Genomic DNA, 13,982 nt, shown 5'->3' with positions numbered 1-13,982 from the left:
AAGGCTATTACTGGAAATTATTTTCTAATTATTTTCTAATAATTTCCAGAATTTTAATTCCAGACTAGAATTTCCCCCTGAAACACCCAAATTTCCCCCCTGGGGGAAATTTCCCCCCGGTTGGGAACCCGTGATTTATATCCTGTCTAAAGGGGGATGGGTGGTGGACTCTTGCACCGCCTGTGACAGCGTTGTCTTCTGTGCATGCAGGGCAATCCAGACCCAAGCAACTTGGTGATGATCGAAAGTAGGATTTGAGTTGGAATTGGAAAGGGAATGAGGGTCGAGCCATTATAATTATAAAGTTGCAGAGGTCAAAAAGGTTGACACTGGCTTGTGGACATGCTTGTGTCTCCAAGTGATTGACATGTCTGCTGAAGGTATTAAATCCCGCTCTGTCAAGGTGTGCCCGACAGTAAGAAGATCAACAGCAGCGATTCTTATTCAATTTCTACACTGCCAGGGCCACCACCCTCTCCCATGCTCTTAACCTCTCACTCACCATTGGCCTGCGGTTTGTCTAAAGGTGGGGCAAACCTGTCCGTGACCCTTGAGCCATTGACTGCTGCCGATGGCTCGGTCGGTGTGGCAGCGACTTTCATCGTTTTCCCACCCAGCTAGTGCATCAAGACGTAGCGAAATGCCAAAAAGGAACATAAAGGACAGATTACAGAGAGGGCATTAAAATGGTGTCAAAATGGTCAGGATTTTTAGACACAGACATTAGGAGGGGGAGACGCCATCTGTCCATTACATAAGTGACGCATATCTAATATCACAATTAATTACTTCATGCTCATACTGAGGATATAAGTGAACTACACCAAATAGTGTTAACCCCTCGGATCCATTTCCACGGTAGTATTGTGTAAATGAGCCTTCATCACTTTCACTGAGATTTTGAACTCGACCATTTAAACAGCATCAAAATGTACAAGGTATCCTCATGTTGAATTCGCCACCACCTGGTTTTTATACCGGACAAAATCTGGGAGTTGTAGGACGACGACACATGAATGCAGAAGCCTTTGCCTTGGCAGGGAGGGTCGGCGAGAGGTCGGGATTTTAATTGTTGAATTTTTCCCAAAAAGCATGGCACTTATTTTTTTTGAAGGGTCAAGTTGCCTTTGACTTTTTTTCGTTCTTTCCACCAATGCCTCTATCCCTTGCTCTCTGATGCAGTCTTTCCATTCGTAACTCCATTAGCCTGCCAGTTCTAAGGTACTGTTTACCATTACGTGCCCCCATGGGGTTTTATTCTGCTGCTTGGTCTGCATTTTCGTTTTATCCTGTCTCAAGTGTGTCATTTTGCAATGTCTATCCTTTTGTCTCTCGATCTACGCTGTCCTCGCGTGTAGTACTGGCACAACACATGAAGCTGAGCCACTAATTTATTTTATATCTCGTGGTGCATACCTGGTTCTCCGACCAATGATGCACTTGTCGTCCTTTTTGATATGCGATGCCGCATTGTGACGAGCAGTTGTCCTATCGAATGCTTCGTGTCTCAATATCCGAACACGGAGCACGTGATCATCCTGTAAAGTCGACTCCTTTGATATCGGTCGTGTATGACTATTGGCAATCATCACATGATGGCAGATGTTGAATTGGGCAAAGGGAGCACATCTCCAGACGCATTTCTTTATCAGTTAATTGTATTCCCTTGAAATTGAGTACAATGTGATGCATGCTATCTATATTAGATGCATGTTATTTGTTCCTGGTGCGTTCATAAAGGCGCTGTCACACCTTGACGATTTAGCCAGCAATGGCAACGTATAATAATGTATGTAAAACGTTGGCGAACGCTGAAATTTTGATTTTTTTTTTAAGTTTTGGTCGTATTCATAACGTGTTGGTCGTATGCATAACATATTAGTAACGGGCACAGAACGTTTCGTTGTCTTATAGATAACTTCTACCAACGAATGCTTAGCCTGTTGTTGACGTTCACAACCTATGCCCAACGATAGTTTAACTTAGGCATAGCGCGCTGCACATATCGCCGACGAACTCGTGGCGTAGCCTGATAAAAACCTGCCGCACGCTGATTTAAATCATAACCGCCTGAAAATTGAAAGTGTCAACCATGCAGTCACACCTTGATGATTTAACCAGCGTATGCCGACCGATGAAAAATTTGCCGAACCCAGCTGGCACACGTCGAATACGTTATGGGTAAGTTGTGTATACGTTAAGAGCACATTGAAAAACGATGAAGTATGCTGTCATATTTTATGGTACGTCTCGTACGTCGTGAAATGTCAAGCATGCTGAAAATTTTACGACGTACTCGCCGTATGGCTCACACGTTCCACTACGCTGGGAATAAGTTGTACGCACGATATGCGATCGTTGACACACGTCGACACAAGTTCCTTGAAGTTACTCAGAAGTCGAAACACGTCGAGGTAATGTTTAGCATACCCAAAACTTATTTTCTCTGTCAAGGCACATTTTCTTTTTTTCTCCTTGGCTCCGTGAAGGCACGTGACAAAATATCTGAAGTTGTTGTTGTTTTTTTTTTATTATTATTTTTTTTTAGTCTCTCACGAATTTTAAAATATATTCGGACATTTGCTTTTAAGTTTCGACGTCGACGTGACAATATCCTCAAACAGAAAATATTCACAGAGGAGGAACTAAGAATAAGACATGAGCAAACTGAAGAGGCAATCGGACGTGACGTAACGTGACGTAACGTGACGTAACGGCACGTAACGAAATATTGGAAGTTATTGTTGTTGTTGTTGTTGTTTTTTTAAACGCTGCCAATACGGCATTATACGGTAGATGTAAATTAGAAACACGTTCAGTAAGTTCTGTGGTCATCCGGAAGACGTCTATCAAATAGGTCTACATACGTCAATATGCGTTGGAGGTACGTTACACATAGGTTCAAAGCACGTTACTCATGGGTTAGAAATAAGTTTTGGGTACGCTAAGCATTACCTCGACGTGTTTCGACTTGTGAGTAACTTACAAGTATCATGCCTCGACGTGTGTGCAACGATCGTGTAACGTGCCTACAACACGTTACTCATAAGTTAGAAATAAGTTTTGGGTACGCTAAGCATTACCTCGACATGTTTCGACTTATGTGTAACTTACAAGTATCATGCCTCGACGTGTGTGCAACGATCGTGTAACGTGCCTACAACACGTTACTCATAGGTTATAAATAAGTTTCGGGTACGCTAATCATTACCTCGACGTGTTTTCACTTATGAGTAACTTACAAGTAACGTGTGTCGACGTGTGTCAACGATCACGTAACGTGCCTACAACTTATGGCCAGCATAGCGGAACGTGTGAGTCATACGCCGGCATATGTCGTAAAATTTCAAGCATGCTAAAATTTTCGGACAACCGCAAAGTCCAACGATGAAAGCCAGCGTACTACGACGTATGGCAGTGTTTTTCAGCGTGCTCTTAACGTAGACAAAACTTACCCATAACGTATTCGACGTGTGACAGCGTTTTAGACAAATTCTTCATAAGTCTGCATATGCTGGCTAAATCGTCAAGGTGTGACAGCGCCTTAAGGTTAGCTCATTCACATTCGACATTAGGAACGCTGCTGTTAGACGTACCACACCACTCGTATTAGACGCACGACACTATATTCAAACGTGAGAAATTTGTCAAAATGATGTACTGTGTGTGATGAGGCTGCTACGCGGTATTGGAGTGCAACGGCTTTGAATGACGTTACTCGTTCAAAACGAGAAAAGATAAATGTATTATCAGACTGAAGTCTGATAATTTTGAATACTTTCACCAACAGATGGTCATTTGTGTTTGTGTTTGTGCAGGAATTCTCCATCTTTTCGCTCGTTTGAGGAAAAGGTCGGTGTCACCATGTTCGGCAGCAAGGTGGGTCTGATTTTGATGCTTGTTTTTGATCAGCATTTTGCTCTAAAACAATTTTCATTGGCTACTGTAGGTAGACTTGACAGACTTCTAGACTGTTGATGGTAACAGCTCCCCTCCCCCCCCCACTCCCCAACTTTAATTGCTGCAATAGCCACACGCTTCCTCTATAAAGCCATATTGTTGGAGACAGGAAGGAGGGAGGCAGCATTATACAAAATGGAAATAACATTGTTCCAGTAATAAAACAAACACAACTAAAACGGTTTCCACTAGCAATGGGTAGAATCAAAAAAGGATTAATGTCCGCAAGAGCAGCTTATTCTTACTTCCCATGGTGCATAGCATGCATACATTCAATGTGCTATTGCTGCCATCCATTGCTTCACCTGTCCGCCGTTACAGAAAAACACTGCCTTTAAAAAAAAAAAAATTGCTTTTTCTTTTTTTGTATCCATAGTTGAAGCTTGTGGAAGCATTGAATGGCTCAGAATGTAACTGGCAAAAAGAGGACACAAACACACGTGTGGGGTGGACAAGATTGAGATGAAAGGGAACTCAAAGGGGGGAAAACTGGAAAATTGGAAGGTTGAGGTATTTTGGTGGCGTTAACGAGGGTAGCAAGGATCATGGTTTTGGATCGGGGATGATCTGAGATGGTGGTGAACAGCTGTCTTGAAGACCTGAAGGGAAGAATGAGATTGAAGAAGATGTAGAAGTTGATTCTCCAGGTGGGGAAATGAGTTGTGATCCTGGATTTAGGTAGTTTCACCAGAAGGGGGTTGATGGTGGACAGTGTGAGCCCTGCAGAGATAGAGGGGGGGACAAAGCACAGAAAGAGCAGAGGGGCTGCAAGACCAGAAAGGAGGCGGTAGAAGACAAGAGAGACCACCGACCAGTCTGCGATGGCGAAGTGATAAGCCCACAGACTCGGCTTCATCATGGGAGATTTGTTTGATTGATTAATATGCATCGCATTCATCATGTGAGAGGGTCTTTGTTTTCATGGCATCGAACTGAGCAACATGTGAGGCAGGGGAGCCAGCCCAGAGAGGAGAGCAGTACTCCATCAAGCTGCAGATGAATGCCTTGTAGGTGGATAGGACTTCAGGTGTGCCAAGGAAAGATTTTGTACAATGGATGATGCTCAATTGGCAACTGGGTTTAGGGGCCAACTTTGAAATGTGTTTTGCCCAAGAAAGATCATGGCTGATAGTGAGACCCATGAGTTTGAGTGACTGAACTTCCTCAAGAGTATTGTTAAGAAAGTAGAGAGGAGGGTTTGCCAGATGGTCCTTTCGGATTGAGGGTGTGAGATGTGTCAGGATTGAAAGAGTTATTCTAAGTGATTGACCAGCTTGTGGTTTTTGGTTTTGCAAGGTCTGAAGAGAGGGAAGATGCTGCAAAATGCTTGGCTGAAAGATGATGGATCTTTCAGAGGGTGGAGTCATCAGCAAATAGAGAAAGAAAATTTTCCAGAGAATCAGAGATCATTGATGAAAATCAGGAATAGGACTGGGCCAGAATACTTTCTTGGGGCACTCCAGCCTTGACAGGGATATTAGATGAAAGGATTCCGTTGAGAGCTACGCGTTGGCTATGAGAGTGGAGGAAGTCAGTAAACCATGTGTGGAGTTGGCCTTGGATGCCATAGGCAGAGTGTTTGGAGAGAAAGGCAGGATACCAGATTGTATCGAGGAGAGAGATATGTCCAGAGAGAGGGCTCTAATCTCATGTCTGACATTGAGGGCCTCCATCCACTGTTGGGTTAGTCGAACCAGCATGTCTAAGGTGGAGTGATCTGGTCTGAAACCAATTTGGTGATCTGAGATGAGGCTTAGCTTTGTGTTACATCAGATTGGAATGCTTATTAAACACATGAAGGAATGCTGCGCTAAATGAATGGTGTGTGTGTGTGTGTGTGTGTGTGTGTGTGTGTGTGTGTGTGTGTGTGTGTGTGTGTGTGTGTGTGTGTGTGTGTGTGTGTGTGTGTGTGTGTGTGTGTGTGTGTGTGTGTGTGTGTGTGTGTGTGTGTGTGTGTGTGTGAGACAAGGAGCAAAGCAGACTTCCTCAGAAAAATAATCCTGAAGAAGATGAAAAAGAGACATATATCGTGGTGGAGAAGAACGTGCAGAAGAACGTATTTGTGAAAGAAATACAAGAGCTGAATGCATTATTTATTTATTTATTTTTAAAATAATAAACATTTATATTTATTCTAAATTCAGTTTGAAGAAATGAGAGGGGAGGGGGGGGCAGATGGTGAAGAACTATTAGCAGAAGGAAATTCAATGGAAATGAGAATCATTATGAAGCAAGACTAGTTCTTCATTCTTCATTTTAATTCTACAGTTTTATGCATTCTGCACAGTTGAAAATTCAAAATCTTGATAAATTTACAAAAATGCCAAAAACAGTCAAGTGGGAATGGAAAATGCCCCTTGCCTTACCCCTCCCCACAATTTTTTTCAAGGACATGGCACAAGAGATAGTGATCATGTGGAAAACCACCAAAATACTCACACCTATTTATTAGTACCCTTTCAGTCTCATCAGAGGAGACCATAGGTTTGTCCGTCCATCTGTCTGTCCGTCCCACCTGTGGTTTTTCAGACTTTTTTTTTTCTTCATACATTTTCACATATTGTTGCGGATCCGAGGTTCAAGGCTCGCCACAAAGGGAAGCACTCGGGGTCCCTCCCGAACACCCGGTCCTGAGGCCGCTGGGCACAGATAACTCTGTGCGCTGATGGGTTGCTAAGCAACCGCGAACGCTGATTGGTACTGCCAATCCTGGTTGGGTGACACTACTCTATATGATACCTTGCTTGTGGACGGCTATACCAAGAGTGGGTCTCGTGCCCTCGATGCATACTTGTGTGGAACTTACTGTATCAGGTGCAGCTGAGCGGAGCTGCCAAGTATGCGTTGGCTAATAAGAGCCAAATCGGTGGGGTAGAATTTCCTGGCAAGCTAATGTGCGGACGACACTGGACCAATGGAAGAAAAAAAAAAAACGAGCTGGATACATTTATAACTTAAGCAATTTATTACAATGTGATAATAAATTTTTTTTTAAAAAGGCATTAATCACAAGTGTGGCAAAAAGAGATGCAAAAAATCAATAAGAAGAGAGGACACAGTGCAGAGCTAACCTGATAAACGTCTGCAATCTTATCGTTATGCTAACATAACAAGCATCATCAGACATGCACCTGAGGAAATTGGAGAGCAAAGAAAGAGAGAGAGAGAAAGTTTGAGGTGTGGGCGACCCCTTTTTTGTTTTACCTTGCGTGGTCGACGGACCTACGCAAACCAAGTTGCTTAGGAGAGGGGGAGGGGAAGGAGGGAAGAAAACTGAAGGTGTCTGGTGTGTGAGTGTGGAGGTGAAAAATGAAGTGCAATGTAATGCAGAAGAAGAAGAGTGAAGAGGTGCATATCTGCAGTTGCTCTTTAAGTTTTCCGTGCATCTCCGGGAGACACGAGTGACAGAATGTGTGAGAAGACAGCTTCAAGCTGCATGTGAGAGTCTGTATGTGTGATTATTCAGTCTATTATATTATCGGTCTCGCGTCCCATGCACTCGGCACACCTCCTTTCCCCTCGCGCCGCTGTCCAGGTCTGGACCCTCCTCGCTCAGACGAAGTCGCCTCGCACCCGGGATAAGATGCTCTGACCTCTCATGGACAACCGTGGCAGGGAGGCTGACTGGCTGGAGGACTGACCAAGACTCTGGATTGTAGACTGTGTGTCTCGAAGGATCCTGTCGCAGCTATTTTATCGAGGCTGTGCGAATAAGCCAAAAATCATATCAAAATGCTCGATTGGCATTCTCGAGCGGGCGCAGATGCCTCCCCAAGAAGTAGCCCCTCCCCGTGAGGCCCCGAAGCCGAAAATGGCCTCATTTGACTCCGAACTTGGTCATGCAACGGAGCTGCTGAATTTACATGGAGTGCGAGTTTCTGGGAGCGCTTCCCTGCCACGAAAGTGCGCTGTGCACCAAATGAGGGTCACTATTTTGCGGAGTGCCAGGGCTACTCCGATGACATTGAACGGACCCCAGCGCATACTTGTGCTCTGAGCTACGTGCCCATCTGTACCGACCTCAAGCATCCGTCATGGTGGGTAATGTCCATTGTTCCCCAACATCCTTAAAAGACAGTGGTGAGCGTCCGGGGTGCTGACTGTGGTTGCCGAGTTTCATAGCAGTTGTGGTGAGGTGGGTGAAGTGCTGTGGTGTTTGTGGTGAGGAGGTTGAAGCATTTGTTGCAGTTGTGGTGAGGAGGTTCAGCGTAGGTTGAAACGAAATGTCCATTGGGGAATGGCATGCAGTTTGAACGGGTTTCTGGTGGTGTATGCCAATTAAGCTGTGTTGTTACTACCGTGCTTGCTTGCATGCATGAAGGAGAGGTTGTGTGTGTAAAGTCAAGGAATAAAATTAATAAAGGAATGGAGAATGGAATTGGACATAACTAAAAGCCCTTGCCATAATTTTGTCTCATAAACCCACTGGACATAGGAGAAGGGCTATCTAAAATAAATACTCATTAAATAGCTGCCGAGCGACTGCTATATGTTGTGTGCATTTGCCTTGAGGAGCGACAGTTTCACAGAACCGCAATAATAATGAACTGAAACCTAGTATATAGCCTTATTATGATAAGTTACAGAATAAGTGCGAGTTTCAGGGCGTTTCATCAATTTTTCAGTTATGCGCTTTTTGGCCTTCGAAAATACCACATCAGTTGGGGACATGTATTGCAAGGCAACTCTCGCTCTTGTTCTGTTCTGATGTCACTATGGTCGGCCGGTGATTGCACACTTTGGAGATATTATGCACAAACATGATTTCAAAACAAACATGAGTGTGTGGCCCTAGCTGCCACCCTCCCGGCTTTCTTCTCCAATTTAATTTGCACGATGAAACTGCGGTGGTGCGGTGTTTGAGCATCCTTGTGTATGTGTAGCATCAGCCACTATTCCTGCAACAGTGGTGACCAATCTTTTTTTTGTGGTTTCTTTCGTAGCCCAGATTAGATCTCTGCGGACGCACAATAATGCACAAACATGCGTGCCTGTGCATTTTGAACCATCCGAACTTCGGAACTCCCCCTCACTTTTAATTTTGTGCATCATCTGATTGGATGTGTAAGTGAGTTACTTTTTGCTTTGTCCTCTTCATGTTGGACTCTAATACAGGAGCCATTGTCAACCAGTCATTTCTTGTAATCACTCGACCAATCAAGGCAATTTCTCGTGTGCATGCACGCAAGCGCCAACTTTGGTAGTAGCCGGTATTACAAATCCTTCTTAACATGGAATATTAAAATTATGATATGCAGTATATGCAATAAAATTTATTTCAAAAATTATAGTGCTTTTCCAGGAATGCGCCGCAGCATATTGTCCACGGAAGGTGGGCCGAGTGGGGTGCTCCCATCCGGAGGGTGGGAGTGCTTGCTCGTATGTAGAATACTCCTTAATGTACAGTAGTTTGTTTTTGTTTCCATTTTACAATTCCCATTGGCATTTCTGACAAGTCATGTTTTAAACTTTATTTAAAATGGATAAATTTGATGATGTGTTATGCAAATGACAGTCGGACGTCCTGATCACAAATGCCGCACTTGTACTCGTACAACCTGCAAGCATGCATTTCTGATTTAGTTTTATGCAACACTCTTCTTGGGACTGTTGCTTGCATTTATCCTCCGATTCCAGTTAGTTGATCTGATTCTTTTTCCCGATATTTAAACTCTCAGCCAAAGGTTTCTGAGGAGGCATGGGAGAGCGAACCTGACGTGCCCGAAGAGGCAGTGCCGGCGATCTCTGACAGCACAGCCTTCACAGCCGAAAACCCAGTGCCACTCATCTAGGCCAAGCGATGTGGCCGAACATCCACGGGACCCGTCGCTGATCACCAAGCCCTGCATCTTGCAATCGGTCGCTGCACCTTTCTAATGCATTTATTCCTTCCTCATACTGATCCCCTCCACCTGTAACCCACCCTTTTAGATTTAGTATTTTTGACTTGTTCGTCCTCAAACTACGCACATGGTTTGTTTTACTTTTCTCCCTGGTATGCTGTTCTTCCGAATCATTGCACAAGACCACTGTTTACTTTGTTCTTTACTGCATGCTTTGCCGGGTTGTGTGCAGTGCTTGGTTTATGATCAACAGATTTCTGGTATGTGTTGTTTTATTATTTTATTGTGCCAACACTGCATGTTTTTGCTCCGGACCATTCTAATGTAATGAGTCCTGTTGTTATGTCGACAATTTTTTTGATGGGTTTTTTTTTTTTGTTATTATGATTGTTTTTGTACTTTCATGTGATCGTTTTTTTTTTTTTTCTTTTTTTAAATATGCTGCGTTGCCGTTTTACTTTACTTTCTGGGGAGAAAAGGATTTATCATTTTCGGTGTTTGTTTCCCTAGCAGCAGTCTGTTATTGCGAGAAAAGCAAAACCTTTACTTGATTGCGAATGTGCTTTTGTAAATGATTAATGGCGTTGTTGGTCGATCTCCAAAATGCTGTATTCACCAAGGGCTGGTTGTGTTGCTTTGAGCTTCACTGCACTCGCTCTGCACTTGCTCTGCACATTGGTTGTGCAAATAATTTTTTTAAGCTTCTTTCATGCCAGGGCAAATACTCCAGCAAGAGCAATCTAGTACCTTGTACACACTCCCAGTGTATGTCCAAGCTTCTTTACTATCTTTGCACTCGAACGTTCATTTGTTTATAAAGTAACTATTGCATTATCTTGTGCGTAACCCACTTGCTGCAATCGTGTGCAGTAGCTTGGTTGTGAATCCAGAAGGGAATGCTTAAAAACGAAACGGAAAACGACCTTTGTGGCTGCAAATGCAACCCGTCGTTTGAGTCGTCTCCTTCGCTTCGCCATTGGCGGAAAACCACGGTGAGGTTTCTTCCACAAATTCGCACTTGCCATTGTCTGCCTCACCCATTGTGACATTTGAATGCAAATTAATTTGCACCTGTGGGTTTTTGCCCACGTGATTGCAAAAGTCTGTTTGCCACTGATACCCTCTGGCTTATTTCAAATCGCCCTTAACCATTTCTACATTGTCGATATTTTTATTTTCTTCAATCCAGTCACTCGCCAAAGATGTTTTGACTGTTTCGTACCCCCTGGGGGTCAGATTCCAGTTTATATTTTGGAATAGTTTTTCTTTGATTTGTATGTTAATGGAGCCTTTTGAGTGCAAAGTTGTCCTTGGCCATAAGGACTTGGACAAGCAAGGCTTGTAACTCCCGTTTTTTTATCCTTTTAAAATTCATTCCATTGATGCAAGACTATTGTAATGGTGTGACAAATGCTTGGGAATGTCCACTGGCTTTGTAGGACTGTCTTTGTTTTGTTTGTGTGTGGCCTCTTGTGGATTCACGTGGTTGTGACCCACACGTGCTGGTCCACCGTACACACACTCATGTCCATCATGGTCACTGACCTTGCAACTTGATAGTGCACAATTTTATTTGCTTTGAGGAGATAAGACAAATGAATCGTCTTATAGATGCTCATTAAGCAGTTCATTGAACGTTTAACCAAATGTCTAAGGATTGTGGGTAATAAAAGCTGTTTCAGTTGTACTTGTGGCTATTAAACCAGCTCTGCAAAAGTTTTATTGGTTTATGACCAGAATGGGTGAGTGGAGACACCAGGATGTTTACTGAGTTTTCTTTTGAAGCCACACCTTTTATTGACTTTCTTTTCCACAGGTAGATGATGCAAGGAAAGACAGGAGTGATATCTGGACAGCCATGTGTGTGTCTTGCATTAATCTGTATAGCTTGGGAATGGATTTTGTTTGTTGTGTGAATGTGCATCGCTTTGGAGTTGTGATTTGTGAGTGCCATCCATATGCTGTATTTGATGTAAATCTAATCTGAATCTGGTGCTCTGCTCAAAGGCAAATTCAGTGCTGCCAAAGCAGTCTCGTGGCAAGGATTACACCAGGTGGCAGGTGGTTTGCCGAACTTGCCTTTCCAGGGCAGGAATTTGTAATTTTATTGAGGATGCTGCTGGTAACTCACCAACTCTTGGTGAAGGACACTGTGGGATCCTTAATGTCCTCCAATGAATGCTGGCAGACATGGCACCTGTTTGACGTCCATCCTAGGGGTGGCACACACATTGATGAATCACCCTGCTTGTGAAACACCGGAATGACAGTTTGTAACTGGGTCAGGATTCAAACCCAGGCTAGCGACTCGGAGGTGAGTGTACACCTCTCAGCTATCCTGCCAGCCAATATTTAAGGTACACAGGGAAAACGAAAACCTGTATCCGTAATATCCATGCTGATTAACTGTCTCCACTCTTCATCCATGTTAAAGGTCCCATGACACCCAAAAGTACTGAAATTGTGTGTGTGTGTATGTATATGTATATATATATATATATGTATGTATATGTATATATATATATATATATATATATATATATATATATATATATATATATATATATATATATATATATATACATATATATATATATATATATATATACATATATATGTATATATATATATGCATATATATGTATATATATACATATATATGCATATATATACATATATATGTATATATATGCATATATATGTATATATATGCATATGTATGTATGTATATATGTATATATGTATATATGTATATATATATATATATGTATGTATGTATATATGTATGTATATATGTATATATGTATATATGTATATATATGTATATATGTATATATATGTATATATGTATATATATGTATATATATATATATATGTATATATATATATATACGTCATATAGGAGTTTTTCATCGTGATTTCAGATCTGACAATGTTTTGTCACAATACTCGTTCTGTAAAATGTAAAAAAAAAAAAAAAAAAAAAAAAAACCTCTTCGGGAACGCCCCTAAAAATTCTGCCGAAATCTACTGAAAGGGGCGTAACCCACATGACGTCATCTCCAGAACGACAAAACTGCACGTAAATTACTCGGGTCGGTGGTCTACGTGATTATATTGGGTTCCTGTGTGTTTCCACATTCGATTGGTCGACTCAATCTCTTCGTTCATTTCTGCTTTAAAAAAAATCAAACATTTGGTTTTGATTAATGGATGACATGGACTTCGATTTGTCTGGTAGCGACAGTGAGTGTGAGAGAAATGAAGGATTTTGGTCTGAATCAGATGGAGAATTGTCGGATAACGTAACCGCGGGTGGTGAAGTTCAGGCAGCTGGAAATGGAATACGGCCTTACCAGTTTGAGCCCGAAGCAGAACAAGCAGAGGAAAATGGCGATGAAATTCCCGGCGTTCATGATTATCGGGAGGACATCGAAGGAAGACTTGGCAATAACAACTGGAAAGACTAAATCCTATTCGTAATTCAATAATATAAATTTGACTTGCATACTGCTCGATATCAGAAATATTTTAGTGAGGTCACGTGACGAGCACAGCGCAGCGGGCATGTTGCAACGCGGCGAATGAATCGCAAGCAAGGCCAGCCCATGTCATCGGCCGTATCTCTCCGCGCATAAAACGAAGCAATCTCACTGTCTGGATACGATGAAAACTTTGTGCAGAACACACCTTGCAACACAATTGTCTAGAGTAGTCCGATAAATCTGACGTTCTGTTGCATTTTTATTTATTTTATTCCTGCTGTCGTCATGTAGCGCCAGTAGAAAACAATGAAGAGAAGAGAATAATAGAAGAAAGCTACAGCACCTCAGATTTATCAGACGAGTCGGACGGACGACGGATTTATTGGACGAGTCTAGACTCTAGAGTTGACAAGTAACTTGTACTAGCATGCACACAATGTATAAGCCGATGCGTAAGAGTCCGGAGGCTATGAGGCCGTGTCTTAGGACAGATACATTTGTCTTTCATAGTTGTGCCAACATAGTTTTCCCTGTTCATCTATTACAGCATTTTGGCTAAATGTTAATGAATAGCATGCCAATGGAAGCAGTACCTTCACTTTAGAATAAACCCATGTATGTTGAGTGCAGCCATACCTGGCTTGCATGTATGTGGAATCGTACCTATCCCAGCAGGCTGGTTTCAACGAACAAT

At 42.5% G+C, this 13,982-nt stretch overlaps 2 protein-coding genes across 8 annotated transcripts in view; one reads left to right on the top strand and one right to left on the bottom strand.

Moving 5' to 3' along the window:
• LOC147028332 (protein FAM200C-like) overlaps positions 1–13,982 on the bottom strand; it is a 44,221-nt gene that overhangs the window by 3,109 nt on the left and 27,130 nt on the right. For 2 of the 4 annotated variants that reach the window (XM_085878643.1, XM_085878644.1), the window contains one exon: positions 11,935–12,016. The exons of the other annotated variants lie outside the window; for them this stretch is intronic. In XM_085878643.1, the coding sequence (XP_085734769.1) occupies positions 11,935–12,016 (82 nt within the window). The remainder of the gene's footprint in view (positions 1–11,934; positions 12,017–13,982) is intronic. 4 annotated transcript variants of the gene reach the window in all.
• Positions 1–13,982, top strand: part of LOC147028333 (tumor protein D54-like) — a 58,340-nt gene that overhangs the window by 28,669 nt on the left and 15,689 nt on the right. For 2 of the 4 annotated variants that reach the window (XR_015057519.1, XR_015057518.1), the window contains exons 6-8: positions 1,183–1,221; positions 3,819–3,879; positions 9,639–10,795. Coding sequence is in view for 1 of the 4 variants with exons in the window: in XM_085878647.1 (XP_085734773.1) it covers positions 1,183–1,221; positions 3,819–3,879; positions 9,639–9,752 (214 nt within the window). In the remaining 3 variants the exon portion in view is untranslated. Of the gene's footprint in view, positions 1–1,182; positions 1,222–3,818; positions 3,880–9,638; positions 11,524–13,982 lie in introns of those variants that run through there. The other 2 variants (XM_085878647.1, XR_015057520.1) reach the window with 2 other exon arrangements.

The sequence above is a fragment of the Eptatretus burgeri genome, chromosome 4 (genome assembly GCF_056783735.1).
Source record: "Eptatretus burgeri isolate ZD-2024b chromosome 4, Ebu_testis_v1, whole genome shotgun sequence".
In the NCBI taxonomy this organism is placed as follows: domain Eukaryota; kingdom Metazoa; phylum Chordata; class Myxini; order Myxiniformes; family Myxinidae; genus Eptatretus; species Eptatretus burgeri.
The sequence above is the reverse complement of the archived record's forward strand: the minus strand, read 5'-3'. Positions and strand labels throughout refer to the sequence as shown.